At 45.2% G+C, this 20371-nt stretch overlaps 1 protein-coding gene across 2 annotated transcripts in view; it reads right to left on the reverse strand.

Annotated features, from left to right (window-relative positions):
* AFAP1 (actin filament associated protein 1) overlaps nucleotides 1-20371 on the reverse strand; it is a 97443-nt gene that overhangs the window by 28217 nt on the left and 48855 nt on the right. For both annotated transcript variants that reach the window (XM_069495851.1, XM_069495850.1), the window contains exons 7-9: nucleotides 18601-18682; nucleotides 12358-12507; nucleotides 4333-4544 (exon numbers count right to left, since the gene is read on the reverse strand). In XM_069495851.1, coding sequence (XP_069351952.1) covers nucleotides 4333-4544; nucleotides 12358-12507; nucleotides 18601-18682 — 444 coding nt within the window. The remainder of the gene's footprint in view (nucleotides 1-4332; nucleotides 4545-12357; nucleotides 12508-18600; nucleotides 18683-20371) is intronic.

Genomic DNA, 20371 nt, shown 5'->3' on the forward strand with positions numbered 1-20371 from the left:
GAAGTTAAGCTATCAAATTATGAGTTAACTGAATGTAGAAGAAAAAATAAATTTTATTTTTTATAAAAGTTTCTAATTTTTTAAAGATAGATCTGTAAATTGAGTTTGCAGGCACAAAGAAAATTAGGTTTTAGAACTATAACCTTGACAGGTTGAACACTGATCAGAGTATAAGTAAATATTCCATGCCACACATAAAAACCTCTCTAGAGGAAGAACCACTAACAAATAAGAAGCTATTTTTTTGTATGTTGATAAAATGGGCTAGTGATAATTTCCACATGTAAATCATTCCTAACCAGTACCAAATGAGGCCATTAGGACAAAATGAAGGGATTCCAGTTATGTGCCTTGCCCAGAGTAAGGATGTAACCAATGTTTACCCAATTAAGGCAAACTGATTTGAATACTTGGATTAAAAAAAAATCATAAGTATGTGCTCTTCATAGGTTTTCTGTCCTTCCCAAAACAAAATCTATATCAAGAGTGAATCCATGATTAATTCTGTACTGATGTAACTATAACAATTTCATCAAAGCATTTTAAAAAGTGTTTTAATACAATTAATATCTAAGATGTGATGATATTACTATACTAGAGTTTACTAATTGTTTTCTTCATAGTTCATTGTATGAGAAATTTCCTCATAGTGTTTTTAAAAACGATCCTGTGGTATTGGACTGGAAATGGAGGTGTTAGTTATGACCACATGGTTTTCAATATATAAAGAGTAGATATAGATGTGTCTGCGTATCTGTATGTATAAATGTATATGCATGTGTGTATTTACACTTAAAGTATGTATCGTATGTATAACATATAAACATGCATGATATGTGCATGTGTGTCATATGTACACACACCCAGAAGCGATGACCCCGGTGGAAGTGAACACACCAAGCGCCCAGAGCGCAGAGTCTAAATGCCATACTCCCCACTAGGAGGAGCCAGTGTGCTCTGGAGAAAGGGCAGGTCTGAGGCAGGGAAAGGCACAAGATGAGCCTGGAGCTTGCTGTGCCACAACGTGAGGAAAATAATCAAAGTATCATGGGGACCACGATCTCTTTATTACAGGGACACAACAAAGGACACAAGAGCCAGCTCAAAGGGCCTCCTACTGGCCAAATCTGTGATAATTTGATCAAAATAAGTCATGATAATAAAAGATTATAATCACTGATTTATACAATAATCTATGAATCTCCACTGATGCACATACACATATGTAAATGAATTAATTAATTAATTAAATGGGAGGGGAAGAAAACTGTCTTCACGGTAGATGCCAGTAATAAATGCAGAAGGAATAACAGAATTAGAAAGTCACCGTTTAGCAACTGTCATTACAATGATTGTTTCAGGCAAGAGTCATTAATGGAAGCCAAACTTAGTGGGCAAAATTGTGACTAATAACAGGACAGTTACATAGTCTCAAAGTATCTCCCCACGCGATACTTATCAAAGATAAAGGGAAAATGCAGTAAATTTACAGTGGGGAATTCTCACCCAAGGGATCCAAATTAACGTCACTAATGTCACTGAGACAAACTGACACTGTGCGCCTCCTAATATGACCCGCTGTAAAACATGCCACCACTTCCAAGGGCTCCCGCTAAGGAGGCCCACCGATCCCAACATGGGGAGAGAGCAGACGTGCCCAGACCCAGGAACCCTCTGCAAACGAACTGGTCTGTACCGGTCCTAAGCGTCAATGTCACGAAACCAGACAGAGGAGGCGAAAGAGACTTGGCAGCGGAATGGAGTTCAAGGCCAGCCTGAGCAAGAGTAAGACCTCATCTCTACTAAAAATAGAAGGAAATTATCTGGACAACTAAAAATATATAGAAAAAATTAGGCGGGCATGGTGGCGCATGCCTGTAGTCCCAGCTACTCGGGAGGCTGAGGCAGGAGGATCGCTTGAGCTCAGGAGTTTGAGGTTGCTGTGAGCTAGGCTGACGCCACGGCACTCTAGCCAGGGCAACAGAGTGAGATTCTGTCTCAAAAAATATATATATATATATAATCTGTACTTTTCCTTCTGCTTATAAAGGGCACTGTTGGAATAACCGGGGAAATCTGATGAAGATCTAGAGTACTATACGAATGTTAATTTCCTCGTTTTGATAATTATTCTGTGGTTCTAATGAGGGGCTGTCCTTGTTTTTAGCAAATACACACCAAATTATTTGGGGATAAAAGGACAATATATCTGCAAAAGTTTCTGAAAAACTTTATATATACATACATGCATACAGAGAGACAGAGAGTGCGTATGCACATGAGAGATACCAAAATGGTAAAATATTAATATTTGGTGAATATGGGTGAAAGGTATACAGGCATTCTTTGTGCTATTCTTGCAACTTTTCTATAATTCTGAAATTATCTCAAAACCACAGTTAAAATGATCTTGAACAAAGTGCAGATCACATTACAACTTTGTTGGCTGGCTCACTGCATTTCACTACTGATCAGAACAGAGCTTTTTGCTTATATTGGAATGTTGTGGATTTTTTCTGTGTGTCATTTTTAAGTGAAGTCACACTTTTGCAGCTGTAAAAACAGCTTTCCTCCATGGAGCGACACTGGATAAACTTCCAGTTCTTGCCGTCATTCAGGAGACTTGAGCCTCCTCACTCTTCAGCATTCTCGAGAAGTAAGCGTCCTCCTCAGTGTCTCAGTGTTAGGGAAGGTGCCAAAAACTACCATGTCCCAGAGAGGCACACACGTGCTGTGCCCCTGGCAAAGGCAGGACAGGTGACTCCCTCCCCTCTGCCCACCACGCCTGTCCTGGGCTTCTCAGCCCGAGCACCCATCCCAACCTCTTCTCTTCCTTCCCAGGTCTAGTGCGTGCCAGCTCGGGCCTCCCTTCCCTGCAGCCCTCAGCTCTGCTGCCGAAGCCCTCACAGGAGACCTGTGTCGTCACATCATTTCAGTTTTCAGCTTTCTCCCACTGCCATCCACCCTGCGGCTCGCAGCCCACACACGTTTACCAGGTACACCGAGTCTAGCCCGATGCTTGTGCTTTACAGACGGGCGAAGAAACCAGGAGGGAACAAACGACCTGGTTGTGATCAAAGTCACAGCAGGGCTAAGACGGGACCCCCCTCTGCCAGATCACGCTCGGTCCCTCTGCCCTCCCCTACCCCACACTGCTAGGCTCTTGGGCCCTGCGGGAAGAAGTTATTGTTCATCTATGTTTTATCCTCACCAAAAAAAAAAAAGTGGTTTCTGTGAAAACAGTCCCTGAAACAAACTCCTATGTGTGAATTCAAGATCTTCGAGACTGACTGCCTCCCTGCACAGCCTCGACTCTGGTGGCAGCCCCAGGCTCACTCTCCTCCACCGATGGGTGTCATGGTGCAGTCGTGCAGAATTTGGCTCTACATCCAATTAATTTAGATCACACATCAGCCCATTCCACCACATCATCTCTCCTCATTTCTATTGACTATACAACATAAACACACTCACGTGTATCTGAAATTCTGTAACCTGACATTTGTACATACATGGATATATGGGTATGTGTGTATATCTTTGCATCTTAATCATAATAATGCCAAGTAGAGGATAAAGACAAAGGAACAAAAGGCCTGAATTAATACTGGATAGAAAATAAGTTAATGTAAGACAAAAAATAGAATTAAAAAACTTTCAAAAATGAAAGTTTTGAGTATGTAGCTATTAGTTTTCATTGTCATTTTCTGCTTTAGTGAATAATAAATTCTACAGAAGCAGCTAAAAAAATAACAAAATGCATATAAAGCCACAAGTTCTTAAAAACCAAAGGTGCTCTTTGGTCTCCGAGGAACCTGGCTCGCTGGCCACTGTCAATGAGGAAATCAGCTTGTCCAAAAATGCCTGTTCCGACAGTAAAGAAGTCAAGAACATTCCAAAGGAAACATTCACCACCATTTCAAAGGCAGCCAACAGTTAGGGGTAAAGAGTTTTATTGGAAATTTTAAAACAAGTTATTTTATGGGTTATTTTAAAAGAGCAATCTACTACATGGGATTGTGTATTTCATTTCCGTGCAAACACATATGAAGAGGAAGTGACACAAGGAGACAGACAAATCTGACATGCACAGTTCGGTGAAAACTGGCACCGTGCTGCTTACTGCATCAGTGTGTCTCAGAAAGAGGAACTGATGGAAGAAGAAAAGCAGAAACCAACAGACTTGGGCAGTGAGAGAAAAGGGAATGAATCCAAACAAAGGTGCCATCAGAAATTTGCAAGGAATTTTGATAAAGGAGTCAGAATTTGGCTTTTGGAAGGAAAATCACTGTGTGCACCTCTGTGGAGCATGGCCAGTGGACAACACCGTACCTCCAACACTGCAACCTCCTGGCCATTGCGAAGCAGCCGGAACGTCAGGGGGTGTCTGGAGTCCAAGCCTGGGATCACCTCACAGCCGCGGAGAGGGATGGAAACAATGTGGGTCTTCAGGTCCGTCCTGTCCTTGTGGAACACGAGCTTGTTATCCTTCACTCTGCACCAGCGCTCCCGCCAGCGGTTGTTGGACAGCACGTTCAGATAGCCTGCAGGGAGACAAATGTCACACCTTCGACCTCCTAAGACAGAAAAGGCGTGGTGACAAGTTCTCACTGAAGAAGCCCAGGCAAGGGAGCATGTATAAAACAAATCCCACACACAGCAAAGTTTTAAATGCAAATTCACATAAACAACAAGAGCCACTACTGCAATATAATTTCCAAACAAGTTTTGGAGGCTTTTCATAACAGAACATAGACTATACTCAGAACCTCCTAATTTAACATGTGCGAAGAACAAATGCCTAACGTTGATGTGGGGATCTGGAATTCACACGCAGAATGTGAAGTCACTAGGCCATCAAGTCTTGGATGGCCAGGGGGAAAGGGGCGCATGACAGCTGCCTTCGAACAGCTGGAGAAGGATTTGGGTTTATTTTGAGTAGCTGCAAATGATGCAAATAGGGCAAAAGCCACAGTAAGGCAGATTTTGGCTTAACGTGAGGAAAAAACTATCTAAAAATGAAAACTTTGCAAGAAATAGGTGGCCCTGAGAGGTGTAAGTTCTCCAATGCTGGAAGCACTGGAGGGTCCTTGCGGTGGGATTCCTAGCTGGAGGCTGAAGAAGTACCCAGTGGCTCTTCGGTCCCTGAAATGTCTGACTGACGAAGCTGGCTCAAATGAAATTCAAACTCGAGTCTGCAAGTACGTGACATTTTGTTATTTGTACCTCTGGTATGGCATGGTATCTTCAGTATATCACAGATAGACGGATAGCCATATGGGATGGAATTACAGGAAGAATCATTATCTTCATTTTTTAAAAAGGGTATCTCATCAAACACAGGGAATGGACAATTTTCAAAATGCATTTTTCTAGAAATAGCACGGCATGAAAAATAGATATCACAGGGTGGCTGTAACTTCCACTCACTCTATCATGCTAGTAAATTATTGACCTTCCTTTAAGATTTAGAAAGTGAGTTAAACAGCATATAAAATATTGACTAGCAGGCTAAAAAGAATAAAACAAGGATTCCTGACTTAAGTCATTCAGCTACTAGTTCAATTCATGCATGTACACATGTGTGCACACACACACACCCCTGGCTTAAAAACGTTAAGAAACAAAACAAAATACACCCTGTCCAATTTTGATTTTTAAAAATGTCTTTCCAAAAGGGTTTTGGAAGAAGATTTCTACTTCTTTTATTATTCTAAGTCTTATAAACCTTATTAGCAATGGATAAACACCATAAAGACAAAAAAAAAAAAAAGAAGTATGTTCAGGACCCAGAATGATGCTTTGCATTACATATTACTTATATTTGCTCAATGAATTTACTAGGTACACACTTATAAAGTTTAAATTCTCATCTGGCTGAATATGACATCATTTCCACCAACACACACTAAACAAAAGCACACACTGCTTCTCCTGGAACTAACACTTGCACGGGGGCCGGAGTCGCTGTATTTGTGAAGTAACAGAGAAGCCAGCCCGTTGGCTCACGGGCCTGTGGCTTGGCTGCCCTCTTGTGTTCAGAGAACAAGTTAAACTGGATCAAAGCCCCTAGTTATTCTGTACATTTGCAGGGGCGGGGGTTGGGGGGGACAGAGACGCTCCAGCTGGAAAGACATTCAAAGCTGGAAAGTATCTGAGGGGGTTCATTTTATGAAGGAGGAAGTTCACCCCCAGATATGTGAAGTGTCTTGTCTAAGCCCACAAGCAAAGTTAGACCTAAAGCCCTTTGGGAGTGAAAGATGGCAGAGAAAGTGTTACTGTGGGCCTCACACTACGATTTTCATTCTGTAAAATGTTATTTGTAAATGACATAGTTCTGAGATATTTATTCTTTAAAAAGAAAAAAGAAAGCTCTACTTAAAAACATAGAATTAACTATAATATCTGAACATCTGAGCAATGGCTACTAGAACTATTTGCTATCTATAACTCTGATGCCATCTATAAGTAATCGATCATGCTGAAAGCCCACTTCTGTGGCATTTTATACAATGACTGCCAACTACATCAATCCTAAGTGTTTTAAGAGCATGAGTTGACAAACATCATGGTACATGGAAAAGGAACTGAAAGGCAAGAAATCCTCTCCAGTAACTTCATCATAAGGTTAGCATCCTCGGAAATGATTTCTAAAAAGAAGCAGTAAGCTGTAGGGAGTGTTGGACATCACAGTTAGAGCAGCCAGCGGGAAACGGCAGGTGATCTGGAAGGGTCAGGGCCAAGGTGTCCCTCCACTGGGCCTGGAGAAGCAGTGGAAGAAACTGAGACCTGAAACCCCAGTGACCTCGAAGACAGAGAAGGCTGGACACCAGTCGTAGGAGCCTGGCCTCGATGCAGAAGACAACATGGATCTTGACGGGGGAGGCGAGAGGCTAACGTATGGATTCAGGAATTTAAGCAATAAGTAGAAGGCCCGATGGCATCTCTGCCTTCTCAATAAACAGTGACAACATGCCTCCTGAATTCCACACGACCTTCTACTCTCAGGGCTCACCCTGTGGGCACAGCTGTCTCCCGTGCGTGGTCCCGCACACAGGGGGCTGCGGTTCCTGAGTGCGCCCCAGCCAAATGGAGGACACAGCCCTAAAGTGGGGTATAGACTCTCACGGCATTTTCTTTCCTGGCAGAATCTGGCCCAAAGTCACCAGACGCTATGAATTTCTTGACATTTCAGCCATAAAAGGAATGATTATATTGGATAGATTCACATTTTATTTAGAGTGTGACTTCATATGAAAATACCATAATTTAACACCTTTCAAAAAAAACTTCACCCAGGATAACAGACCTGTTTTCAGCAATAGTCGTTCCCACAGTCACATGTCCACACGAGACAACTGGCCTCCCTGCAGTCCACTGCCCCCGACTTTCACAAAAAGGGGGCTCATTGTTCCCACTTTCTGGGTGGAGGACATGGAGAGGCCAAGCAGGAAAAGGCAGATGACCTCGCCTAAGGAATCCAGGGCCAGAGGGGGCTCCTCCATACTCCCCAATATTCTCCCAGTCCAACACCCCTAGTCTAGCTGATGAAATCAGTGCTGACCTGGACCCCAAGTCATCCCCATATCTGCCAGCAGGTGGTGCCAGAGCATAGCAGGACCAGGCGGGCTGGACCCTTGGCAAGAATTGGAGGCTGCGAATGGCATGTCACAGGCCACCCAGGGCGTATCAATGAGCTGCCCAGCAACGCAGCTCCATATATATTTGAATTTTTATTTTGAATCCCACTTATTGTATTAGGGGAGGGTGTTACTGTATCTCAAAAATTTGAGAATTTCAGTTTAATGTTTTGAGCTTATTTCTGCCCCAAATTCTAAAGAAAGAATCCTGTTTCCTGCAACACTGTGGCAAGAATGCACAAGGAAGTTTCATTAGAACTATAAAACTAACTTTATAGGCCTACCATTCAACAAACAAACAAAAAATACAGACGGAGGGGGAACAGATATAAACCCTTCGTCAGCTGTTCTGCATATCTGGCGTCTCCGGTCTCGGTGCCAGGTGGCTCTCGAATTCAGGCAGCTGTGGAGGAGCAGGCAGGGGCAGCCTCTTAGAAGAGGGGCCAAGTTTCTATTTATTTGTTCTCTTTAGGAAGGGAAATGACAGTGTCTGCCCGAGAGGCTACTGTGCATTCGTTACATGTGGCCAAGACGCTGAACACTTGTGAGAGGCATTTGATCCCAATGTAACGCTGGTTATGTCTTAGCAAGGATTTGCTTATAGTCAGCTAAGAAGAGAGGGCCTGCAAAAGGGCATCCAAGCAGCAGTATTTGGAGATGTCACATGTCAAGATGCTGCCAGCAGCTGGTCATGGCCCTGCCAATGCCAAACAGCCCCCTGGCCATCCTGCAATGTGTCCTCTACTTGGCACAGGGCCCAAAGCGCTTGCACACCAATACGCCCAGCATGGAGGCCCTGGTACTAAGAATGCTTCCCCCTCCTTAAGTCAAACATCATCCGAAGTTTTGTGAAGGTGGATTATGACACAAAGTGGGAAGTATATAATTTCCTGTATGTCTACTAAAAAATCCTGTCACTGAAAGCTTCATAAAGCCACCAAACATTAGGGCTGGAAGGGACCTAGAAATATCCAATAGGTCCTTCAGACTCAGCTCAGGCTACTCAGACTCCACGAAGCCCCCATCCTGGCACTTTGAGATCATTCCTTTTTCTCACCTTCTTTATTAATCAACAACTCATCTGACATTGTGTTTCTGTTATCTTGGGTAGGTCTGGTATGCTTAAGTTTTTTGTTTTATTTTTTTTAAATAAAAAGCATGTCAGATGAACAAATGGATAACAGTGACCATTTACTGAGTATAAATTATGGACTAGGCATTAAGCTCAATGTTTCATGTATTTTATCCTCAATTTTTATAAAAGCCAAGAAATTTAAGTATTGAGCCCATTTCATAGACGAGGAAGCTGAGGCACCCAGAGGTTAAGCAATCTGCTTAAGGAAATCTGTGCATTCAGCAAATATTTACGGAGTTGCTATATCTGCCAGACTCTGCTGGGTGCTGTGGACACAACAGGTGAGCAAATCAGACCTGGTTCTTAATCCAGTAATGTAGGAGAAATTGGAAAAGTGAAGTGGAGACAAGATTGTCAGAGGCCCTGACTGGGCAATAGTAGAAACATTTTTGGTTTTTCAGCATGGATTGATGTGATTGGTCTACAGTTTCAAAGATTCCATCTGGTGGCCTGGAGGGGACACAGAGCAGAACAGAGTGGGCCGGTCAAGGGATGGGTATAACAGTCCAAACCCCAGAGGGAGACAGGGATAGGGAAGGGAGGCAAAGATGGAAACACATTTCCTGGTGACAGTAGCTTAATTCACAAAGTGACAGGAATGCCAGGACATGTAAGCTCAGGAGAAGGGCAAATAAAAGATCCTTTTTTGGGTAGTGGACTTTGCACACATCTCAGATCATACTGTCTAGATGCCAGTGTGTTAAGCTAAATGTAACTCTCAGCAGGCCTAGCAAGAGGTACAAGATGTTAGGCAGCAACAACTGGTGCTGCAGGTTAGGGGGCCTGGCCCACTCAGCCAGGCTGTGGCCCTCACACACCCTCCCAAACCTGGGAGAGCATCTGCAGGAAGCCTCCTCCTCCCCCGTCTCCATGAGGAAGGCCCTTATAGCACCCATGTCCCGCACTCAGGGGCACAGCTGACCAGGCTGCACTGCACGGAGGAGCTGGGATTTGAACTCTGCTCCCAATCGCTCCCACGGAGCTCTGCTCAGGGGCACTGCACTTCCGGCCTGTCCCGCTCAGCACTTCATCTCCCCGGAGCAGCAGCTGCAGAGACTCAGCTTGGCAGGCTTGGTCTCTTGGGCCTTGGTCCAGCTACTTTGTTCTGCCGGGAACTTTGCAGCTGTGCTAAAATAATTGAATATGGCCACTGTTCCCCCTTCACTTTTCTGAAGACTCCTCCACTTCCCCCTTGCCCCAGTGAAGAACTAGATGACAGTTTTAAAATCTTGTGGACAGAAGATATTCTCTTAACAGAGGTAAGAGTTGTCCACCAAGCAGTTTGACAGAATCCTCATGTGTATGATTAGATGCTGCAGATACACTCTGCCTGCTCTCTGGGGGAGCTACCGTACTTCCAAGAAAGTGCCAGACACCGGGATTCACTGCAGTGTCTAATCGCCAACACAATAAACCTGTTTATTAGGAGTCACGGAAGTGGTAAGTTCCTTCGGAGAAGAAGGATCCGGAGACTGTGTGTGCATCGGGCCGGGGCTGGCTTGCTCTCAGCTAGCTGCGTGGCTCGGGGCAAGTCATGCAACCTTAATGGGCTCAGTGTTCCCCTCTGTGAAAGGCAGGGTTTGGACCACAGGCTCTGAGTTGCCTGTCATATTAATGTTTAATTGTTTTCCATGGAAGAATTTCTATTTCTTCCACTGACCTAGAGCAACTCATAAAACAAAAATAAAACTAAAAGAATAGTTCACTTTTTGTTGGACAGGTCCCTCTTTCCATCTGTAACCCCAGCTCCTGTCTCGTCTCAAGGGCTGACGTAAGCGGGGGACAGTCCCGCCCCGCCATGTGCTCCAGGAAGGCAGAGGTCAACAGGGACCCACACAGAGCCACCAACACGCCCGCCCTCCCTGTCTGTGCTGCTGCTGCTTCCTCTGACTGAACTCAGCAAGGCAGCCGCACTGGGTTCCCGCCTTGTGTTTAGGGAGGAAACACAGGGCAGTAGAAAGAACATCAGTATCAACTGGCCTGCTTCTGTGACCCAGCTGAACCCTGGCCAGGCTCAGGGACCTTGGGACGCGCCAGGCTCCAAGGTCATGGGGTCATCAGCCTTCCCTCCTAACTCACTCCCACAGCGGGACCCCTCTACGAGGGTGTCTGCCCAGACAACTTGACTGTGTCCACTAGGAATCGATATTATGCAACGCAATGTCCTAGAGCCACACTGTGAAGGCTAGAAGTGAACAAGGATTTGCCCTGCCGGCCCTCAAGCACAGCGTGTCCCAGCTCCACCCCTCTCCCCGCCTCCGGGCTCACCCTTCCTATTTTCCTTTTGGCCTGAGCGCTCCATGCCCAGGGGCATGATATCTGTTGAGTAAATTTGTCTTTGTGTTTAGGCATTCTTGGGCAGGAACTAAATGATGTATCTTTTGGCATGCCCAAAATAAGACCCAAAACCTGGGACATAACAGATGGGCAGTAGGGTGGGCTGTGGGGACAGGATGACGACGCAAACAAAAGGGGTTATGGATTCACGGAGAGTGGACGCTATATGCACAGCAATAGCACACGAGGAAGCTGGGTGCAGGGGCTCACGCCTGTGATCTCAGCACTTTGGGAGGCCAAGGTGGGAGGACTGCTTGAGGCCAGGAGTTCAAGGCTACGGTGAGCTATGATTGCACCACTGTACTCCAGCCTGGGTGACAGACCAAGACCCTGTCTCAAAAAAATTAATTAATTAAAAGAAATAGTAAGGAAAATTATAGCCCATTCTTAATTTTTTTAAAAAAGTAAATATCCATCTTTCAGTTTATAAAATTTTCATCCTAAAAAAGTCTGCATGGTTCTTCTAAATTTGGTTGCCTAGCAAATGCTCACCCACTTCTTCATAGATGCTGTCCTGACTGCTGTACCCCCATTCCCAAGGGAATGAGAGATTCCCAATACTCTCATTGCCTCTTGTGTTTTCCCCTCGTATTACTGGTCAGAGCTGGTTACTGCAAGTTTAGTTCTGTGCTTACGTGTTTTGGACTTTCCTTCTGCTACCAGACTGGACGCCGTGGGAGGGCAGGGCTGTTTTGGCCCCCAGGGACACCACGTGCTTACTAACACAGTCCCTGACCAGCGGCAGCTGCTCAGATAGTACTGACTGGACAGAAGCTGACTAGGGAGATGGCCAGTCATCCGATTGGATTTGAAACCTAAGTTAGACAATGGTAACATTATAAGATAGTTTAGTTTTATTACTTAGCCCAAGGGAAAGAGTTGAGCTTAATTCCATGAAGGTTTCCTGCACTTTGTAATCCTTCCTCTGTTTACCAACGGCAGGTGCACACGTTCCAGTTTAAAAACACTTCAAAGTAATTTGGGAGAACTTCACAGGATCAAAGAGAAAAAAAAATTTTTTTTATCTTGAAAGAACCTCAGAGATCATCTCAAACCCCTACAAAGTCTTTTACTAATAAGAGGGAAACATGTGGAAATTTAATACATTTCCCGCAGTTGGAATGATCACACAAGTCCAGTGCTCAAGGTAATGAACCTTAGATGAACTCGAGACAGACACAGCCACAGGAGAGAAGAAAAACACAGTCGGTGGACACAGTCATCTCCGGTGAATGTTCGTCTTACCACAAGTGGGAACGTCCTCCTCGGCTGAGGAGGTCTGCTCGTCTGTGGATGGCTTTTTCTTTCCCAGACCAATAATCTTGGTAATTTTTTTCCCAGTGACTTTAGATACGGTTCCCTTGGTCTCTGATTTGGAACTTTTCTTCCTCTTCACTGTCAAGAATGACAACAACAAAAAAGCATGTTTTAATTGTAGATGTTAACTGAAAAAAAAAAATGAAAATAAAGCATAAGTCACAACCCATTTCTTCTTTCCCTTAACTTCTACCTACTGAGTAGCTTAAGCACCTGCCAGTGTGGGCTGTCGGCCCAGACACTGGGGGTCCCTGCGGAGAACAGGGCTGCTCCCAGGAAGCTGACGTTCTAGAGTGGGCCGAGAACACACACCCCGGCACGCACCTGCGCTCATACGAAGTACGTCCAACGGTGCAAGGACCACACGGAGATCCAGACCAGGGTGATATGGGAGAGCGGCTGGCAGGTCAGAGAAAGCCCGCCCGGGGCTGCCGCTAAGCTGACAGCTAAATTAACAAGGAACTGGCCGTGCACCTCTGAGGGGGAAGAAGTGTTCAGGCAAGAAGAACATCAGCTGACACAAAAGCTGTCATGCTGGAAAAAGCCCAAAGTGTCCGAGGAACAGAAAGAAGCCAGTGCAGCTACAGCCTGGCTGGCAACAAGAGGGTCCCAGGGAGGGGAGGGGAGAAGGGGGAACTGGGTCTCCCTCAGGAGCCCCCTCGCCCACCTGTCAGACACTCACTCGATCCTGCCCTCCCCAGGGCTACCAGACCAGCGGCCTGCATGCCAGCCCTTTATGCTGCGTAGCCTGGACAATGCCGAATCAGGAATTAACTGTCAATATACAAAACTCATAAGCATTTTGCATAAAAATGATTCTGGCTTTCCTTGAAAAACTAGAAGATCTGGCAGCTCTGAAGTACATTTGGGAACAGCGGCAGGAGCAGAGTAGCAGTGTCTGCACAGATGGGCCACCAAGCCACAACTCAGGCCAGCTCTGGTCACTCCCCACCGTCCCCCACCACAGAGGCCCAGGGTCCGCTGCCACGGCACCCTGCATCTGCCCACTGGTCACTGGCACTCTCTCCCCAAGCCCACGGGCAGAATTACAGGATGCACACGTGAGCAGGCACCCAAAACTCAGTGCGCCAAGATCCCTCCGGCCAGAGAGCGACTGTCAGGACGTTCCGGGAGAAGGGGACTCGGATCCAATACGAAAACACCATCACCCGGACCCTTCCCCCTCGTCTCAACCTTCTGTCTGCAACTTTCTGGAAATCACGAACTCTCAGAAAGTAAGGAAAGCCAAGGATTCCTTCCCTGCTCCTGCCCATGTGAACAAGTGAGCCTGCACACAACGGCCACACAGAGTAACTTCAGAGAAAGAGCATCTGGGGACACGGCATGATAAGCTACATCTTCCCTAAGCACGTACACACTCACACACACCTCCCTCATCTTCCCCTTCCTGTCTGTCTCTGTGGGGGTGGGGCAGTAGCCCTCTGCCCATCTCCACTCCGCGCCCCTGCCACGCCCAGACGGACTGTGGCGCAGACACCAACGTCCGTGTCTCCCGTCTCCTGCCTGGCCTTCCACTCCACACCCTCCCCACAGGGCTCCGATCCCATGGGATTAGTGCCGTTCTAAGAAGGGACTGCACATACACAACAGACAGACCAGGTGAGAAGGCAGCGGCTGCCTGCCAGCCAGGAAGAGAGCCCTCACCAGACACCACCCTGACGGCGCCTTAACCTTGGACTTCCAGGCTCCAGAACTGTGAGAAAATAAGTTTTTGTTGTTTCAGCCACCCAGCCTGCGGTATTTTGTTATGGCAGCCCGAGTTGACTAATACGACACAGTCTCAGCATTTTTGTGTTAGTTTAAACAAATCAGATTAAGGCCTCAGGCATTAGGAGAAACAAAGGACAGAGGAAGGCCACCCTGCCCTCCTCCTTCTCCCCCCAACACGCACACACCCTCTTTTAAAACAAAGCACCAGAAACGGTTTCAATCCCTAGTCTGAAGGCAGCTCCCCAGCTACCACCAGACAGAGGGGTCTGCGGTTGGCACAGCTGTGGCATTTTGGCTTCAGTCCAACCAAACCAAGACAGAAAGCAACAGTGGATGCCCCCCAGCGGCTTGTGAGGCCAGAGGGCGACCTCCACCCAGCCCCACGCAGCTGAGCTGTCCACAGAAGGCACCACTGGCCGGGATAGTGGGAGTGCCGGGCACCCGTGGAAGGCCTAGGGCACGAGCAGGAGGCAACCCCCGCAGACGAGATCGCGCTGGGGTTTTGATTTACTCCCAGTTAGACTGAGACTGGCTCCTGCTGACAAAGGGCTTGCTGGACTCTGACTACAAAGAAATGAGATAATGATTAATACCTGCAATTCCTTAAATATGCCCTGAAGAATTTTTTGCAAAAGCAGAAGTTAGGTAATCCTTGGAAGAAAAAGTGAAAGTATGTAGGAACATAAGGAAAAAAACATCAAGAACATCTTGATGCTATTTATCAAACAAAAGGCAGAAATTAGCACTTACAACAGAATTCTGAAAAGAAACAACAAACTCAGAATGCTCAACCGCTGCAGTCAGAGCAGGAGAGCTGGTGAGCCCAGGCGGCATGTGCTGCCCGCTCGCCATGGAGATGGGCGGGTTGGGGATACAGACCACTGGAGCGCGGCCAGCACTGAGCATCCTCTAAGGCCACGACTACCACAGGCCCAGACAGTTTCCTGTCATCCTACAGAGAAGGGAATCTAGATGCTTTTGTTAGGTGGGTGGGAGGGGTGGGGATTAACATCATCAGACGGTTTACTCAGTGATTCTCCCGACGACCCATGAATAAATGATTACACCTTAAAGACATGAAACGCTGGATATTTGCAGTCACAGCCTCCATGTGGACTGGTACCAGGACCTCAATCCTCGTTCCTCACACCAGCTGCAGTATCACCAGGATGTCTACTATTCACCCAAATCACACTACAGCAGCTTACTAAACACTAGGGATCCCACCTTGAAAGAAGAAATAGGATTCTGTTCCCTGTGGCTTTGACTGCATGGAGTCCGACTGTTCTACCTTCAGCTGAGATTCTAACACTTAGAGAAAGCTGTACAAATTCAGGATTTTCTCTATGCAGCGAGCAGAGAAATTTGACTCAGTCACAACATGGCTGGGATAAAAAGCTTAACTGAAATCTCTCAATAGCAAGAGTGAGCAGCAAGAATAAAAGCCGAGAAAGGTTAGAATGTATTTAAACCTTTAACTTCCTTTGTTAACTATTTATCCAGTATCTACTACATGCAAAGCCCATGCCAGGCAAAAAGAAGATGTCTGAACCAAGGTCACTTTTTAATTCCAAAGTATAGAAAGCTGTTCTTGTTAAAAGGAAACAAGAGCATTTAAGCATAGACATATCCACTCACATGTACATCCAGACATCCATCTTATTCTGCAAGACCTAATTTTACACAGGTACATTGGGAGAAGAAATAGCAAACAAGAAGACAGTTCAACCAAACCAATGTTTACCATGCCTCAACTTCTACGCAGGAACATTGAGATTGTATGTTATTTCAAGGCAAAACTTAAAGATAGCTTTCCTGGTTTTGATTACACATAATGTGTGCCTTGTGGAAGACACAGATAATACCTTCCACTGAATAACTTCCGACGGATAGAACTAAAATTACACTCAGATAGGACTGATTTAGAAAACCACAGATGGAAAAAGCAGAGATTATGACCTTTGACAGTGAAACTTACAATGTCATAACAGTCCAGATTATTTGAGTTCCAAGATTCTTAATGGCTTAGATTGCTACTTGGTTTAAGGTGACTTCATCACAGAGATAAGAAACACTTGCTCCACTCGAGCAATAAAGGGCAGGTGGGCTCGGGTGGGCAGATTGCTCACTGGAGCAGCTGAGGTCACAGGTTCAATGAACACACAGGCAGTTTGGCTTTGCTCAGAGAAAACTGCCTCCACTGTCCACAAATCACACCCCTCACTGCAGTCCACACGCTGTTCGGGAAATCGAAAGTCCAGTCACGGACTGGGAGAAGATGTGTGCAAAACACAGCTGATAAAGGACTGGTATTCAGAATATACAAAGAGCTCTCAAAATTCAACAATAACAATCCAATAAAAATATGGGCAAAAGATCTGAACCGACATTTCACCAAAGAAAATACACCAATGGCAAATAATCACATTAAAAATGTTCAATGCTGTCTGTCATTAGAGAAATACAAATTCAAACCACAATTATATACCATTACACACCTATTAAAGTGGCTAAAGTAAAAAGAACAAAACAAAAATGACAATACCAAGGCTGGTGAGAATGCACATGACCAAGCAGTACCCGCCTGTCTCTGAAAGTCTAGAATAGATTTTTAAACAACTGCCCCAAAGTGGAAACAGCCCAAACGGCCTTCAATCAGCGAGCGGATAAACTCGCTGTGGCAACCTACATTTGGGAGCACTGCCAGCAACAGAAAAGAGCAAACTACTGATACTGCCACACACGGATGAGTCGCAAACACTATGAGAAGGAAGCCAGACTTGGCGGTCTACACACTCATGATTCCCCTCCTGTAACAGCATTCTGGTAAAGGCAGATAGCTCAGGGGCCGCCAGGGCCTGGAGAACAGGCAGAGGTGATACAAAGGGGCACAAGGGGGCTCCTGGGTGACAGAAATATTTTGCATCTTCATCATGGTGACGGTTGCATGACTGCGTTTGTCAAAACTCACAGAACTGCATGCCGAAAGGGTGAATCTTACTGCATGTAATTTGCCCCTCTATAAAGCTGAGTTTAAACAGTAGGAGACTTCGACATGCACACACCCATGTTCACGGCAGCACTGTGCACACTGGCCAAAGGGCAGAAGCAACCCAAGTATCTACTGACAGGTGCATGGACAAACAAAATGTGGTATATGCACAGAATGGAGTATTACCCAGCCTTAAAAAGGAAGGAAATTCTGACACACACTACAGCATGGATGAACCCTGAGGACATTATGCTGAGTGAAATTAGCCAGTCACAAAGGAACAAATCCTGTAGGATTGCTCCTGTGAGGTATTGAGGGTTGTCAGTGCCATAGATACAGGAAGTAGAATGTGGGTACCAGGCGCTGGGGGAGGGGATGGGGAATTAATGTCTCATGGGGACAGAGCTTCAGTGTTGCAAAATGAAAAGAGTTCTGGACACGATGGTGGTGATGACAGTATCACATTATAAATGTATTATAATAACAATACACTGAACTGGACACTTAAAATGGTTAATATGATAAATTTTATATTATGTATATTTTATCACAATTTTAAAAAATGTTAAATGTAGGCAAAATAAAGACATTTTCAGAAAATCTTAGAAAAGACTTCAGGCTGGGTGTGATGGCTCATGCCTGTAATCCTAGCATTTTGGGAGGCCAAGGCAGGAGGAGTGCTTGAGCTTAGGAGTTTGAGACCAGCCTGGGCAATAGCAAAACCTCATTTCTACAAAAAATAAAATAAATAAAAAAATTAGCTGGGCATGGTGGCACATGTCTGTAGTCCCAGCTACTGGGGAGGCCGAGGCATGAGGATTGCTGAAGCCCAGTAGTTTGAGGTTGTAGTGAGCTGTGATGATGCCACTGTACTCTAGCCCAGGTGACAGAGCAAGACTCAGTCTCAAAAGAAAGAAAAAGAAAGAAAGAAAGAAGAAAGAAAGAGAGAGAGAAAAGACAAGACTTGACTTCAGAAATGTGCAAGTCTGGCCTCCTCATTTTAAAGATGGGGAAACAGAGGCTCATCAAGAGGGAAAATGGAAAATTTATTCAAGTTCATGCAAAGGCAGAGTTCAAAGGGGAATGTGGGTTCCTGTCTCATTACCCAAAGCTCTTTTCACTGGAAGTGAGGTCTCTAAGCCAGATGCCAGCTGTCAGTGATAAATCAAGTGAGGAAATTACCTGCTGTGAGTCATACGTGTGAAATACACGCAGGGCACATATAAAGACAATAGGAAACCACCTGGGTCGAGGTTGGGCAGGATGGAAAAGGAAGATGCACAGGCTGATGTTAACCAAAGGATTTTCCTGCATTCCTATCAGCGTCATCTGCCACGATGACATCCATACAACTGGGTCACCCAGGACATTTTCACATAATGAGACTTTACAGACCTGACTGTAATTTTTTTTTTACTTTATATATTTTTGGCACATGCAGAACTCACCTTGCTCTTTTCCATTACACATAGTAATTCCATTTTCCATAACACCCTCCCCATCTGAGCTCGGTCTCTCTGAGGACAGTTTCTGTAGGGACAGAAAGGCTTAAGTTATTCTTACAATGGCCACACTGGCCACGTGCTGTGTGAAAGTTAAAAGTTATCTCAAAGGGAAAGAAAGGGTGGACCAAATTCACAACAATCCAGTAGTCAGGGCTTACGTGTAACACAGACTAGCTGGTGAGGTTGCTACGAAAGCTTTACAAACTTCCAAAAATACAAAGAAAAAACTCACAGAGGTTATGTGATACTAACACACATACTATACCATGCCTATTTCACTCAAATCACCTTTTCTTGTAAATAAGTTTGAAAAATATTAAGATTACAAAACATATCCCCCCACCATGCATATTATCCTGCAGGAATAAAAATCCCATCATCCGTTTAATTTCTTCCTGCCATTCACCAATAATTGGGTGTCATGTATTTGCTTGTAACAGAAACACTTAGAACATACACAGAGAGACAAGGACAGTACCAAAACCCTCAAGGGGACGAGAACACTTGTCATTATTTCAGTCCCAATATCTGGGTTTAATGAGCATACTTAGGATTCCATGTTAGGATCTGAGTGAGACACAGCATTTACAGCTAGACTCCTCCCACTCCTGCCCAAGGACCTGTGGGGTCACAGTAGGGGAGCGGCCTCCATATGCCCTCCTCAGACCCTCCGATTATGCCCCAGTGCCTCAGACACTGGCCAGCTGGACTCAGATGAAACACGTGGATGACCCCCAGGGCACAAACGAACATGCATGTTTAACTCGCAACACGAGGACCAGGCAATGTTGGCCAAGGACAGCAGGCAGGTGTCTGCAATCCTGCAAGACCTGCAGGAAAGAATTAGAGCCAGTTGGTGGGAAGCTGAGTTGCAGTGGTCTGATGACCTAGAGCCAGCACTGCCCTGGCTCACGCCAGGAATCATCCGTGGGATCCAGGGCAGCAGGCCTGGCCAGGCGCTAACAGTACCACCTCAGAAACCAAAGAGAAGCAAAGCACAATCGCCAATTCTGATGGGAGTGTGTGAAAGAGGAACTTGGAGGCACTGTGATGGGAAACAAAATTGGACCAACCTTTTGGGAAAGCAATTTGATTAGCAACATGAATCAAAATCTTAAAAAAGAAAAAACTTCTTATCCTTTGGTCTAGTAATTCAGCTTCCAGGAGTCTACTCTCGGGTAACAGACACAGAAGCAGTAAAGATTTATGCAAAAGACGTCAAGTACTATTTTATTTATGTGGCCTAAAAAAGAAAAAAAAAAAAAACAGCCTAATTCAGGGGAGGGAATATTTATATAAGTGATAGTAGAGTCATACAAATTTGATAGTAAGCTGATGAAAATGCAAAAATGCTTGTGGCTTGTTATGGGTATTTTAAAATCTAGAAAACTGCTAATAATATAAAGGTAAGTGAAAAAAGCAGTATAAGAAATTTTATGCATAAGCTTACCCACTGTAAACTGTAGGTTTACAGTACAGAACAGTACAGTACAGAACTGTAAACACTGTTCCTTTTATCCCCCTGCCAGCGAACAGATACTTTTTTTGTCTATCCTTGCGTTGTGTGTGAGTGTTCTCCAGAGGAACAGAGCTGATGGGATGTGTGTATGGGATGTGTGTATGGAGAAAGAGATCTATTATAAGGATTTGGCTCACATGATTATGGAGGATACAAGGAAAAAAGTGGTTAGAAAGTCAGACACCGTTAAAAGGA

The sequence above is a fragment of the Eulemur rufifrons genome, chromosome 20, assembly GCF_041146395.1.
Source record: "Eulemur rufifrons isolate Redbay chromosome 20, OSU_ERuf_1, whole genome shotgun sequence".
NCBI classification, from domain to species: Eukaryota; Metazoa; Chordata; class Mammalia; order Primates; family Lemuridae; genus Eulemur; species Eulemur rufifrons.